This window comes from Engystomops pustulosus, chromosome 1, assembly GCF_040894005.1.
Source record: "Engystomops pustulosus chromosome 1, aEngPut4.maternal, whole genome shotgun sequence".
NCBI classification, from domain to species: domain Eukaryota; kingdom Metazoa; phylum Chordata; class Amphibia; order Anura; family Leptodactylidae; genus Engystomops; species Engystomops pustulosus.
In genome coordinates, this window is record NC_092411.1 from 85,401,786 (window position 1) to 85,417,601 (window position 15,816).

At 39.4% G+C, this 15,816-nt stretch overlaps 1 protein-coding gene across 3 annotated transcripts in view; it reads left to right on the forward strand.

Annotated features, from left to right (window-relative positions):
- The window catches only part of TTC28 (tetratricopeptide repeat domain 28), a 365,189-nt gene that overhangs the window by 68,114 nt on the left and 281,259 nt on the right, over positions 1 to 15,816 (forward strand). Inside the window, exon 1 of one of the 3 annotated variants that reach the window (XM_072146660.1) lies at positions 14,357 to 15,245. The exons of the other annotated variants lie outside the window; for them this stretch is intronic. Coding sequence (XP_072002761.1) covers positions 15,219 to 15,245 — 27 coding nt within the window. The 5' untranslated portion in view covers positions 14,357 to 15,218. Of the gene's footprint in view, positions 1 to 14,356; positions 15,246 to 15,816 lie in introns of those variants that run through there. 3 annotated transcript variants of the gene reach the window in all.

Here is a 15,816-nt window from a genome sequence, read left to right on the forward strand (position 1 = left end):
AGACTTTGTCCGTCTGTCACATGTGCTCAGTGTGAACCTACTTTCATCTTTGAAGAGCACACGGCGCCAGTGGCGAATTTGCAAATCCTGGTGTTCTCTGGCAAATGCCAAGTTACCTGAGCCACTTGTGTGGGTTGTAGTGTCTGTCTCATGCTACCATGAGTGTGAAAGCACCACTAACATTCAAAATTTACCAAAACATCAGCCAGAAAATAGGTACTGAGAAGTGGTCTTTGGTGTCCACCTGCAGAACCACTCTCTTCTTGAGTGTGTCTTGCTAATTGCCAATGAAATTGATTAATTGATTGTCAATCAGTGTTTCTTCTTAAGTGGAATTCATATATATATTGGCTTCATATATATGTTGGCTTCAAAAATGCATGAGTTGGAAAAATAGAGGAGTTACCTTGTATTTGGCCTTCAACCCCTATGTGGGTTTCTTAACTTTGGTACAATCTGTAGGTCCCTGCCACAAGAGTAATCTCCATTAAAACAAATACCATGACACTAGTTGGTAACACTAGGTTTCCAGTTTAAAAGACAGGAGACACCAATAGAATCACCAGAGAGGGCACACATTTCTTTAGACTGAGGGCAGCACAGAAGAGAAGTTCAGACACAGAGACAATAATAGGGAACATGGCTCATCTGTGAGTATAGAATTATGACACCTATTGGACACCTTCAATGCAAAGTGACTACATACATATGACTTTTTTTTATCAAGATCAGGGGCAGAATATTTGTTATATTGGTCTCTTACCTGATGATTGTAAGAGACCTGTTTTTTTTTCTCAAATGATGCAAAACTGAAAAATATATGTCAATATTGAGATAAAAAATTAAAGATGTTTAAAAGAAGGTAGAATTTACATTTACTGGAGCCTAAAATGCAGCAATTATCTGTAAAAAAAATAGAAAAGAAAGTATTTCATATGTAGTTGCTTGTATTTCATTGCTTCTCCTTTGACTTTCCCTTCTGTAACATCTGTAGATGATCTCCATCTGTGGATATCCTACAAAGTCATTGCACTTACCATGTAGACTAATGGCGAGTAGTTCACCAATGACATGCCTGTGAATTATCCTCATGGCCTCCCACCATATAAGAAGAATTGTGTGTTTGATATGTATCAGTGACACATGAGCTGTGTGGAAGAATAGCAGTATTGCTTGTTCTTATTACTATGATCTGTTATTCTTCTATGACATGGACTCAAGAGCTTCACCCACCTGGACAACACATGCTTCTACCTGGGGGAGCATTTTGTTCCATTTTTTCTAATTTCATTGAAAATATGTAAAGAAATTGCTCAAATCTTATTCTATAAGACAATTAATTTTATTCACATACCATGGAAGCCAAATGTGCTGAACATTCTCGTTTCATGGGCTTTTCATATGGTAAAGTTTATGGACATCGGCCCTCTAGAATATTGTTCCCCAATGCCTATACATGTTCAGTATTGACTTTGAATTTGTATCATATCAGACATGTAGTCTGTTCTTTGGATGCACCACAGTATATGAGAGGAAAACAACACAAAAAAGAATTTCATATATTGGACACAGATGTGATTTTAATGGAAAAAATTATATTCATAATTATTTAGGTTAAAAATAATAAATAAATGTATTTATATAGCGCCATCATATTCCACAGTGTAGTACATATTAATGAAGACATAACAGAGTAATAGCATAGGTTGAGGTTGGTTTTGCGGATGTCCTGTAAAATGTTATGTGACTGATGAAACAACAAAGTTTAGATATGTTGCATATTGTCAAAGGACACATAATTGTCCAGGATGCATCATTTATTAGAAAGCCCAATCTGGGAAGTGAAGACTAAGGTCCCAAGATTGATCCCAATGTATTCAGCCTGAGGCACAGTCTTAGTGATCAAATTGTGCACCTGCAACTCTCTTTTGTGAACTGGGGGAAGGGAGACTGGTGACTAGAGGACAGCATATTGCAAATCACACAATGACTTTATATAATCAATGGAAATGTAATAAATGACAATTATTTGATTCCCAGAGGTAAATAAAAAATGTATATAGATAGACTGGTACACAGACATTAACCCATTATAAGCCATATACCTATAATACAATACAACTGTATACTACAGTGTCAACTTAAATTAATTTAAACATTGTTACCCAGACAAATGAAAATAAGCATGTAAGATGTGGGAGACAACTTGTAACAGAGAACCCTGATTGCTCTTCGGGCAGCTTTCCTGCCCATCCCTTTTTCCCCATGAGTTATCTTCTTAGATTTGTTGTCCATGGCTTCCTTACATCTAACGACATCTTTTAAAGAAGGGGGAGGGGAGATGTTACAAGAGCCCCTCTATTCTTCACAGGCTGTTACACTTGTCTCCCCTGCCTCTTCTTTGTTAGAACTCCCCTGCTCCCTTTACCCGATGTAATGTCCCAAGAAGCAGCAGAGGAAGTTTCAGCACCCAGTGAAGCTTAATGGCGGATCTTCATATAGGCCCATGGTCTTTGGCTAGGGAGGGGCCTAAACCTGCCCTTACCCGGGCCCTACATGAAAATCTGCCATCAGTCTCTGCCATCAGCCTCGCGGCTCCGTCTTCTGCACTTCTGGCCCCGGAACATCACTATGATTGGGCAGTGTTGTGGCCACTATGACGTCACGCAGTCGTGACACCGCCACGTCATAGTGATGCGCTCGGGCCGGAAGACAGAGAAGACTGGGCGGAGGAGAAGATGGAGCTACAGGGCCGGAGAGAAGCAGCTGCAAGGTGAGTATAGCTTTTTTAAAAACATTTTTATAAAGAGAACCCGGCTGTGGACATGACAGTAATGATGGTGGGGGCATCTGGAGCGGACATTTCATTAATAGGAGGTATCTGGGGTGGACATTTTATTAAAGGGGGCATCTGGAGTGGACATTTCATTAAAGGGGGCATCTGGTGTGGACACTTCATTAAAGGGGGGCATCTGGAGTGGATATTTCATTAAAGGGGGACCCCGCTGGTGTACATTTCAGTAAAGGGAGACTCTGCTGTGGACATTTCAGTAAACGGGGACCCTGCCGGTGGACATTTCAGTAAAGGGGGACCCTGCCGGTGGACATTTCAGTAAAGATGGACCTCGCCAGTGGACATTTCAGTAAAGGGGACCCTGCTGGTGGACATTTCATTAAAGGGGGACCCTGCTGGTGGACATTTCAGTAAAGGGGGACTCTGCTGTGGGCATTTTATTAAAGGGGGACCCTGCTGTTGGACATTTCCTACCCTAGAGGTTGTCCTCTAGTACATAACTTTTCCCTGTTAGATTAAGGATATAGAGTAGTACTTAAGTCCTAACATCCGGACACATTTTGGTTCGGATACTGTTGGAGGGCCCTAGTCGTCTGAACAGCCTGGGGCACATGGGACACTTAGTCTGCTACTGGTGAAACTGCAGCAAAGAGGGGCTCTGGTAACACCCCCAAGAGCCCTTCTGTATTGTTAACATCATTTTAAAAAGTTTATTTTAGAAGGAAGGAGGCCATGGATAACAAATATAAGAAGATTACTAGATACACAGTGCCTGGATCTATGAGTATGTGCCCATGGTTTATCATGCTTGGTTTTTAAGGTAGATTTCCTTTAACACGGTTGGAACTTTTATATTGATAGGTCTGATTATCAGTATCTGATGATTTTGACTCTTGCCTCCGCTGTCAATGAGTTGTTTGAAGTGACAACAATGGCATCTGCTGTGTCCTCTTCGCACTTTTCCAGGATCAATACTGTACATTGTGTGCTTGGTATTTTAGCTCAAACCATACTTGCTGTGTTAATGGAAACTTTTTAAATGTTTGATTTTATCCAAAAGTAACTTTAGGTATGTACATATTCTTTCTCAGAAAGCTGCTTACTACTTAGGTAATTATTTGGTATAGATTCTTCACATGATTATATAAGGCAGGCTACACTGTATCTGGTCCTTTGTTTGTAGCATTGACAGCCATTCTTGGAGAACCCTCATCCCACCACTGTGTGGTCCCACAGAACCCTGGGGGTGGAATGCATTATGAGCTATCCCTTTCCTGGGCATTGATGCTAAAATTTTCATTCTGTTCCACAGCAATATAATGCCTTTTATTGCTGTTAAGATTATTCCATAGGTTCTGATTACACAATGGAACAATTTGTATGCCAGTTACTTTATCAAATCAATTGACACAATACGACTATAAGCAAATAACCCCTTATACAGGATAATGGTGCTATGAGCATCATTGAGAGATGAAAATAACCTTTTTGTGGGTATGAAAATAGGTTCATTTGCATATTTTTGGTACCCTGTTTCTGGTAACTTTGCTGGCAATATCTTTTTGTTTAGCTTAAAGGGAGCTCCAGTAGGTCTAAAAATATCATTAGACAAATCTTTTATTGAACTTGGATGCATTTAACCATTGTAATTAGGTCATCCCTAAGGCATCTTTTTCTAAACGAAGTAACCCTGATTTCTCTAATCTTTCTTGATCATATAACTCCCATAATTAAAGTGTATCCGCCCGTGAACCCTCTCCAGCTTAGTGGGGTCTTTATTGACCCTGGGGCCCACAATTGTATATAATATCCCATGTGAGGTCTGTTTTCTTCATGTACGTTCCATGTATTCCATGGTTATTTGCATTGACAACAACTACTAGTACTTGGCACAGTTCAGCCTATTATCTACTAATAAATCCTTTTACGTGTTCGCCTAATCCATATTCCCAGTGTAGAAATGTGCTTACCTAATGATTGCATAAGCTTATATTATTATTTGTCTCTATTCTTGTCCCTGGCGTTTCTACTTCCCTGGATGGATACGGAAAATAACTACATGAAACTTAGAATATTATTAATTAATATGTAAATATTTGTCTGTTAGCTGGTTATGGCAAACCTCATGTATTTTCATGTGCTGTTTCTAATGGAAATTGTTATTGCTCTCCTAACACTATTATGATGTCACAGTGCTATTGTCTTTGCTACACTGCAACTGTAAATAAAGTCACATATGTCCCTGCTCTCTGGTTTAGATCATGACCTCTAAAGGGTCAAGCCTGCAAGCCAAAGGTCATGAGTTGTCTTCTTTATGTGGCTTTTCTTTTGTTGTTATTTTAATTGCCTTATTTTGACTGTCAGCCTAAGATGCTGAGTGAGAAAATTCTACAGTAATCTTTCTGTCCCAGCGTCTACTTTCAGTCACACTTCTGCCTCTTATATTCCACATTCTGTAAATAACAAAGATCTGCCTTACAATATACAATACAACAGCGTCCCCAGACCCCCTGAAAGAAACCAATGATTATCATAGAATTATGCTGAAATTATTATCGACACCAGTCTATACACTAAAAGGGGTTTTTACAGGTTCACCTGAAAAACTCTGGGAGGCTTGAGTAGGGGGAAATAAATTATATATATTTACCCTGCTCTATCCCATCCGCCTTCGAGCAGTACAGCCTCACATCCCCTGTTCTCCTTCTTTACACTTTCAGATGAAATGGAGATCCTAGGAATCCCATGATTGACCACACCGGTCACAGGAGCAGGATTGGTGATATTTAGCAGTTTTTATCCATATCCTGCTGGATCCCCTCACCTTCTCACTAATGGGTGTAGCTGCATCCTACTACTCCTTTAACCCCTTACACCACCGTGACGTTGGGGAATGTCTCGGTGAGCTTCTGTTTGTGGCACCATTACATTCGCCAATGTCACAGAAATTGCACAGGCTCAGAAGCAGAGCCTCTGCATAAGCAGCCACCTCTTCAGCCAGCCATCAGCCACCCCGGGGAAGTATGCGAGTGCCGATTGCATCCATGGCAGCCCCGGTTCAATGAAGGACACAGGTTGGACACAGCAGTGCAGTTGTCAGCCTATCCATTTTACGGCCAGTAGTGTATAAAAATAAGGGGGACCTGGAGCAGGGAAAGGAAATTCCTTTTTTTATTTCCTCTCTATGTCAGTCACCCACACCCTCATTGGAAAACTGCTTTAACATGTATGTATTCAGAATACAGTCCACATGTCCCAAAGGTTCTTTAGAATAAATGTATTGCTGGTAGACAATAAACTTGTCTATAATTAGACAATTAAATAACTTATATATTGTTTTACAGGCAGGTAGGATACTCAGATGTCTACAATGAATACAGTAGATGCCTCATCTACAATCAGGAGTCATTTGAGACACTCCTATACACACTAAATGTCAATTGGAAATCAGGGGGTTAGACCAATGTTCTTCTAAGCTATTCAGTATAGCCACATTAAGTCCTAGACATCCTTAAAAATAAGAATAATGTATGATGGATGGGATCTGTACATGTGTAGCCAGAAGAAGAACAAAATAAGTAGGATTTCACCTTTATGTTCAGTGGACGATATTTAGTGTTATCCATCCCCTACATTTTTAAAGGATTCCTCTTTATAGAATATTATATTATTATTATTATTATTAGTATTATTATTATTAGAGGCAAGAGATCCATGTGTGATATGTCCCAGACATGTTTTTATATTATTGAGAGTAAATTGCAGACCAATAAATTGCAGACCAATAAATTGCAGACCAATAAAAATCTATTTACTTTAGTTTACTTATAACCCCTTCACGCACCTCTATGTACTATAACATTGTGGTGTTGTGGGGTGTTATAGAGAGAGCTCACTGGCTGAGCTCTATACATGGCGGGTGTCAGGTGTATAACACAGCTGACACCTGCCTCTAACTACTGCAGTCGGTAATCGCAACAGTTGACCTGTGAAGTGCCGCGGTCAAACCCTACCGTGGCACATAACGGCCAGATGGTTGATCCGCACCTCCTGTGACATCATCGGTAGTCTGCTGGCGAGGTATTAGGGATCAGGAGTAAACTTACTGTATACTGCAATCCAGTAGTATTCTAGCATATTGTATGAGCAATCAGACCTTTTTTTTAACTGAAAGCGAAAACCCCTCTTTCTCTAGAACACATATAAAAATAAACAATAAAAATCAAGTGTGGTGATCATACTGACCTAGCACACAAAGAAGCTGTAAAAACAGAACCCACAAGAACAGACTGCAATTTTTTTTTTTAATAACACCACACCTTTTTCCAGCTTTCTTGTACTATGTTAAATATTAAATGGCGCCACTAAAAAGTACAATTTGACCCACATATATCGAGCCTTCACCCATTTCTTTAAACTGAAAAACAAAAAAGGTATGGCTTTTGGAATAAGGGAAGTAAAAAACAGATACACAAATATGAGTCCTGAAAGGGTTAAAGCCTGCAAAAACATTACTACATGGGTAAATAAAATGCCTCTTTTTTTAGAAGCTGCAGACTTAGCCCTAATGAGAAGTTTTACTGAAAGGATTGCCTGGTTTGGAAAATCAATTATAAATAACCCATTAGGGAAATGAAGCATCATATATGACGGTCATTTTGATGAATAACAATATACCGTATGTAATATGCTGGACTCCAGAGTGGGGGGGAACTCCCTTTATTGGCAATATTGTCTATATGGGAGAGAGGATGTCTTTATGAGACAGCCCCAATAATTATTACTGTAAAGTAGGACCTAGAATCACTATCTTATATATATATATATATATATATATATATATATATATATATATATATATATCAGATTCTGTACTCTCTTTGTAACCCTATTCCTTGTAGTCCAGCAATTCTCAGCATAGCAACAGTAATTTGATCACAGATATTGTAACAGCAGAAAATGATAAAGTACTGGATTGCGGGATGCCATCATCTGAGTAAGTCCATTTATATGTAAAACCAAGATTGTATTGCGTTAACAATATGTAATATGCACTATATTGTAGATTTTAAGCACTCCATCTCTACAGAATATAACAACAAATACTTGCAATGCTGCAACAATGCATATCATTCTATCAATTAAATGTATATATATGACTAATGAGAGTGTGAAGACAAAAGCAATGGTGTCACATCTTTGTTTCAGTGGTCAGTTGTTAACTTTCACTTGTATTGGTTTCCTATTGTCTCATCTATACATCTATGCTTGTTGCCCACATGGCCCCCATTGAAAGTAAACAGTATATTGACAGGTCTTTTGTGGAGCAACGTCTGCTCAAAACCTAATTGTGGGGCTTTCAGCTTGGCCAACATTAAATAACAGCTTTATAGTATTACTAATTTGGTGCATCACACAGACCTTCACAGATTTCAATTTATCACCATGCTGGTCAACTTTTCACTGTGCTGCACAACAATATTTTTACAATTAACTTTGATAAAATGTAGATATATACCTAAATTATCTAATAGGTTGCCTCTACATTGTTCTACATGATGGCCCTGACACTGAAGAGAAAAAGTCCTCTTACTCTACTAAACTGGCTTCTATGGTGACCAATTGTTCAGGAGAACCATATTAGGTAATATTAGGTAATAAGAAATACACATAAGCCACATTATGGGTCAATTTACCTTTCATGTAATGCCACATTATACCACCTGGTTTCCATTTTCCTTGTCTCTGCTCAGGTCCTAATGGTGTATTCACACCCCTCTAGTAAATTTAAAGGAACAGTGCACTCCACATTGATTCCCAACTTCACAAGAAGTCTCTTCACAAGAAGTGGCTTGTTTCTGGCCATTTTCCGGCTGACCTGCTAATGCATTGCATTGGCATCTCTTAACCCATCTAAATCGATTGGTCCGAAAAATAGAGACTGGTATAGGGGTCAAAGGATTAGACTAATAGGATCACTAAAACACGGCCCTATCATTCCATGTACCCTTTTGTTTCAGATCAAGTGTCCCAACCATTTATACGCACAACTTTATTGTGTTTTGAGGATTTGACATTTTATAAAGGCAGATTAGATCTTTATATATCACATTGCAATTAATCTGAAGACCAAGGCACTGATCATCTCAACCCCTCTACATGTATAACTTATCAGCCCTGGTTCTTCCGGTCTATATTATTTCATAGTTATCTCTGTAGCCATCTTAATAAGGATGTCTACATTGGAAAAAGGGGAACATATTTTAATATTGATGTAGGCTAATTTCTTGATCAATGAATGTACAAATGTTTGGAATCAACTTTTTTTTATTAAAAGGTTACTCCAATGTGACATCATATTTAGGATACATCAGTACTCAGAGAGCCTCTTATTTCCCACATTCATAGAGGGTTCTGGGACCTATGACATTGTAACATAGGCCCTTTAATGTTGATCTTTTTAATACTTTTTCTATGCTCTTCTTATATGTTTTCTACAACAATGTTAATGATTGCTTTGTAGGTTCCTTCATTGTCTTTTTATTCTCTCAGCGTTCTTAAATAATAATGCTTATGACTTTGAGACTGAGCCAGAACAAAGCATCCTTGCTGTTTTGTGGTCCACATTATTGCGCCTAATGAAGATTAGATTGGAGATCGCACTTTTCAAAACCATCACAAGTAGTTTTCTTCCCTGGCAAGACAGCGACTACTTGCTTTTATTGCTGATTATATTAATATGATCCTCACATCAAGATGACATTCCAGAGCTATGATCTATTTCTTAGCACAGGTTGTTCTGTACAATAATTACCGCTATATATTGCTCTAATTTATTTTTATAGATAATTAGCTATTGTACAGCCATATCACTTGAATCATGCGCTGACTGGAAGTGGAAGAAGAAAACATATTCAGAGGCATAGCTCAGAAATTAGATGTTGTGTCTATGACAGTCAACAAATTGTGACTGGAAAAATGTGTAGGCACAGATAAGGGTCACGAGCTGTACCTGGGTAATGCGTATATGCAGATACAAACAGACTTTTTCATATTAATCATGTATATCAGTACAGACATATGAGAAATGGTAAGCTTTCCACTTGGTTATTTATCAAAGCTTGTTCTAACATGGAATTTTATGGTAACGCTGAGCACTGTATTAAAAAGGATGACTACCTGCATTTTTACTTTATTTTGTAAGTACATAAGACTCTAGATTGATTGCATGGGGGATTTATCAGTGCTTCTATGCCATAAACTGGTGTAGAAGCACAAAAATAATGGCAATTTCTTGCAAAAGTGAAAGGGGTGCAGCCGGTGGCAGAGTGGAAGGGGCGCAGCCGGTGGCAGAGTGGACCAGCGTAGGACATTCTTCTCCACGCCTTTGCGCTGGCGTGGGCCTTGAACTTTCAGCATTGAAGTTTGCATGCTTTTCTGCAATTTCATGTGAAATTGCCCAGCAGTGTATCCAACGTGGTGGATACATGAAGAGGTCTTAGATTACTAACACTGGGTCTCCACATGCATCTAATAGCACTCATGATCACATTGGTGTTGTAGAATCAGGTTTTTTGTCAAGCCATTCATGTTATATCACACATATTGGGATACGTTGAACCCAGATAAAAAGTGGGGGTGCCCAGCTGACAACTCCAACAATCAGCTGCTTGGAGGGTTTTTCTCCAAAAGAACTGAACTGCAACCAGGCCATGTGATTGATCAATGTGACATAAAAGCGCTGCCCACCGTAACACCGTCACATCAGGTACAGTAGACACCATCATTATTTCATCCCTGAAGGTAGAGGAAACTACAAAATAAACTTCTGATATTCATTTGTAGATGATAGCTTGGTTCTAAGGTTAAAAAAAACGGAAATAAAACTTTTTATAAATATAACTGTGTATTTTCCATTTCTCAATAGAACCTTATTTGTGCTGGTTTTAGGAAGCAGCAATATCTGCTTACAGCAGCTTGTAACACTGCAGTCAGAATGTATTAAAGTGCATTACCCGATTCCCATGAATTTTAATACAACTGTCAAACAATGGCTGTAAATGTACAGCAGATTAAAAATCTGAAAATAAAAATTGTAACTTCTGTGATACCATTGCTTTGTGAACACGGATTATGCACTTGTATTGATGTTTAAAATTTATTTTATAAAAAAAGGGCTTCACCAGCAACATAAAAAAAGAAACCCAGGGGTAAAAAAACTGTTTTCAATAGACGTTTTCTGCTGCATTATTCATTTGGAAACAAGTAGGTTGGTAAGGGTGATAAAGATTGTGCCTGGACATGAAAACACAGTGGTATGTGCTATAATCCATCCACAGTGAAAGCAGTCATTCAGATAGAAAGAGATTGCTTACCAGGGATTCTTGTATCAGAGTAAATATTTTATACTCACACAGTGGGGGTCATTTATTAAGGGCCCGATTCGCGTTTTCCCGACGTGTTACCCGAATATTTCCGTTTTGCGCCGCTTGTACTTAAATTGCCCCGGGATTTTGGCGCACGCGATCGGATTGTGGCGCATCGGCGCTGGCATGCGCGCGACGGAAATCGGGGGGCGTGGCCGAACGAAAACCCGACGTATTCGGAAAAACCGCCGCATTTAAAAACCGAAAATGTGTCGCATAAGGACCGCTTACCTTCACCTGGTCCAGCTCGGTGCATTCCGGCGCGATGAGTTTACTTTCAGCGCAGCAGCGCCACCTGGTGGACAGCGGAAGAACTACCTTATTAAATCCCGGCCGGACCCGAATCCAGAGCGGAGAAGCCGCCGCTGGAACGCGAATGGACCGGGTAAGTAAATTTGCCCCAGTATCTCTGCCTCCCTGTCATTTGCCAGACTAGATTGTCCAATTATGCCTTTTTTATCTGAATACTGTGTGACTGGTTTTCAGCCATGTAGATTCAGACTCTCATGATGTACTCACAAAATTCCAATGCGACTGTAGCAGTAGAAAAAGGGGCATTTAGAACATAGTGACATCTAATATATAAAGCTGAGTGTATATGGGTGTATGTCCACTAAAGGAATCTGCAACATAGCGTTTACAATCACCAAATTTTGCACAGTCACTCTCTGTGATTCAGGAAGTGTCATAACTCGGTTTGAGCCGAAATTTTCACCCTACACTTTCCAGAATACACTTATTAACCACCATATACAGCAGCCATTGTCTGCTGCTGCTGTGGTGGTTAGAAGCTGGGCCTTGATTGGTTGCTATTTTGTCACAGGTCATTAATATGAGCTCTGAGCTTTGATTGGTTACTATAGGCAATGAGTTGAGCAACTAGAACAGTTCTGCTAGATTTATCAGTTCTGATAAATCTCCCCCTAGACAATGTGACAGTCAGAGACAAAAACAGTCAGAGACAGTCAAAGACAAATAGAGAGACAGTCAGAGACAGACTGTTATAAACAGAGACAGACAGAGAAAACCGGAGACAGAGAAAGCTAGAGACAGAGACAGTCAGACAATCAGAGATGAAAACGGTCAGAAACAGAGACAGTCAGGGACAGATACAGTCAGGGACAAGACAGTCAGAGTTAGAGTCAGTCAGAGACAAATAATAATAATAATAATAATCCTTTATTTATATAGCGCACACAGATTACGCAGCGCTGCACAGGCATGTCAAATTGGTCCCTGTCCCCATGGGGCTCACAATCTAAACAACCTAACAGTATGTTTTGAAGTGTGGGAGGAAACCGGAGTACCCGGACGAAACCCACGCAAACACGGAGAGAACATACAAACTCTTTGCAGATGTTGACCTGGGTGGGATTCGAACCCAGGACCCCAGTGCTGCAAGGCAGATGTGCTACTCACTCAGCCACCGTGCTGCCCCTAAAGACAATCAGAGACACGGGCAACACTGGGAGCTGCAGCTAGTATATTATATAGATGAAAGACTAATACATATGAGACATGTCACAATATAGCCGTCACAAAGGTGCCCGATGATAGTGCAATTGAGGTTGGTTACCCTTCATAAAAGCTGCATGTGTCACATCAAAGGAGATCCTTGTGACTATTAATTGACTGAAAGATATTGGATTGGACTACAGGATAGGAGATAAATATCTTATCGCTAGGTGACCCACCACTGGGACCCTCACTGAGTAGGAGTCATACACATCCCATTCCTTCTCACTGCATGATTGGAGAGTATTTTAAATGAGGCAGTGATCAAGTATGAGCCCTGTCAATAGATACAAAGATTATTGGACATTTGTGGTGAATGGATGCCATGAATGTAATGGCTGCTAAAAGGAAATAAATGTGCGGTCACCACAGCTCTTCTATTGAAAGTAGCCGATCAGCCGATCGACAGTGGACTACTCTACAATAAGAGATGGGTTGTCCTAATGAGACGCTGTTTAATGAAGGTTGGAGTGTCAATTCCCAGTAAATGAACCAGCAACAGCGAAAGTTACCTACAGTTATAAGGAAAAGAAAGGAAATTGTAATTGAATTCCATGGTTTAACATATCAGGACGTAATAAAAATGGTCATTGGAATTAAAATTAGGTAATTACATCTATAGTTGCATAGCAACATGATAAATTACATGGCCTCATTATTTATTGAACAAAAATGAGGCCCATGCAGAAGGCATCCTTACCGCTTTTATAGAAATCATGACGGCAACTAATAGCCAGGTGCTGCTAATACAATGCCCTTGATTCAGTGATCATGATCAAGTGTGACCACCTCTATGAAAGCACAAGTTGTGGCAATGTGCTAAGAAATTGAGCGAGATTTATACTTTCTTTTTCTCATGACTGTAGTGAAAGATCCTGCACTGCAAATTCCCACCATATATGTACTTATGTGCATTCTGATTCTAGTAGTAAGCAAAACCACCAAACCAGTGTCTGACACAAAACTTTATTAGTTTTTTTATGGTGCATCATTTAGGTGAAAGATGCAGTTTATGTCACATTTTAAACTTGATGTAGTATCTAATATTTAGATCATATGTGAAGTGCCTGTAAAAGTAACACTAATCTTGGCTGCTGCTATCGTACACTACTGCTGACCCTGCTTAACTAAGACCATGTTACTTTTGGGTATACATCTGCTACCGTAGTCAGTACTGTATGTGAGTCTGAATCCAGTGACCTTGTATAGCACATGCTTTGTACAATGCATTGCCATTATTTTCTATGGCCTCTAATAGCTGAGGAAATATTTTCCTAAAGATTTTTAGTTTCTAAACATACATTGTTCTGATCTAAAATTCAGTGATACAAGTGCCTTTTTGGAAAAATCTTCTGATTCTATATCATATTACATAGAGAGTTTAGTCAGGAGTAATAGAAAAATGAGTGCTCTCACATTTAAAGGCTTTCTTGCACTTAAACATATTTTTATTATATTATTATAGCGTAGACACAAATACATGGATAAGAACAATTTATTTGCTTGTCAAAGCAGACATTTCCTACTGCAGATCTGTATGCCTTTGCACAGTGGGATCACAGGGTAAATGAAAGCAGATCTTGTACATAGTAGTAGCTGATCTGACTAGCAGTAAGACCCTGCAGGCTGCTGCAATGTCTTGAACAGAACAGTGCGGGCTCTGCATATACTAGAAGGGAAGGAAGTCATTAGTGTAGAGGAGTACATTTTGTTGCTGTTGCAGGATTTCCTTCCAGCATTTCCCAAGTAAAATTCCCTGTTTTTTGGTGGATTTGTTTTTGTTTCTGTTTTCGGTGTATTAAGTGGCGTGAATTTTTCACGCAGAACCTTTCCTGTAACATTCTACAAATTGAAGACATCAGTGGAGCCGGATTTTCTTTTCCTCTTATGGAACTGTATCCTGGAATGTACTTTTTTTGGGGGAAAGATGCAAGAAGACGGCTGGCAACCATCGCCTGTAACTGCAAAGCACTCAGAGCGTAGTGGATTTTAAGGAAAGAAAGCAGAGAGGAATTTGTAAGATGACAAAATCAGATCTCTGATGTGCAGCATGAGAGTATAGGACACTTCTAGATCTTGGATTGCAGATGTGAGCATTTATGACAGAAGAGAATTGACTAAATCCAGGTTTCAGCAAGCCTTTCCGATACATTTTTCTGCAACGTTTACTTAACACCATGAAGCATTGGATTTTCTATCCCACTCGAGATTCTTTTTTTCCGGATAAATGATTTTGTTAACACTTGGTCTATTTATTGTGATATTTTTTTGATATTTAGTTTTCCTTTGGATTTGGTTAAGCTTAGCTGCAATTATAGTTTCTGTTCCTGCACTTAGTTTTTTTCTTCTGATGGTTATGTTCCAAAAAGTAAATATGCAACATCTTTAAAGGGGCAGGAAGCATGACTATCAGCAGCTGTAAAATTCCCACGTTTACAAGTATCTCTCACGTCTCTTGATGCTCAACCTTTTTACGTACAAATATGATGAAATGGCAGCCCAGGAAGAAGGTAAGTAGACATAGTGTAAAGATTCTATGTCCATCTCTTTTTGCTCTGCTTGCAGCATCACTTTAGATACTTGTCACACAATTATTACAAATTCTTTCTTTGCAGCACTGAGCCTCGCAGTTTAACTTTTGTGCATTTTCCATTTTGCTGCTTGTGTTATGCGTGTTGGCAGGGCAATGGATATCTGTGCTTGTGAAATTTTCAGCGTAATATCAGTGTAATCCATGCAATGCTCAGGGGTTGAGAAGGGGCGTCCAACTGCTGTTTCTACAAAAGGGATCTCACAGTAAGAAGACCTAATCGGGGCTGGATTACATGGAATTCTTGCTGGCGCTCGATTCTTTTTCTGTGCTGTAAACTTTGAGGAAGACAAAATCAGTGTCATTACTCAAAACAGTGCAGTCATTTTACAGCAGGGACGAAATCCCCTCTTGCCTTGGCCAAACAGGAAATCATACCTTAACCTGTTATTTGCTTACATATCTCAGCGAGAAAGCACTGCCTTCTTGAGAGCCAACTGTGTCCTCTGTAATGTGTAGAGAGACCTTTCTTATTGTGCTTTAATCCTCAG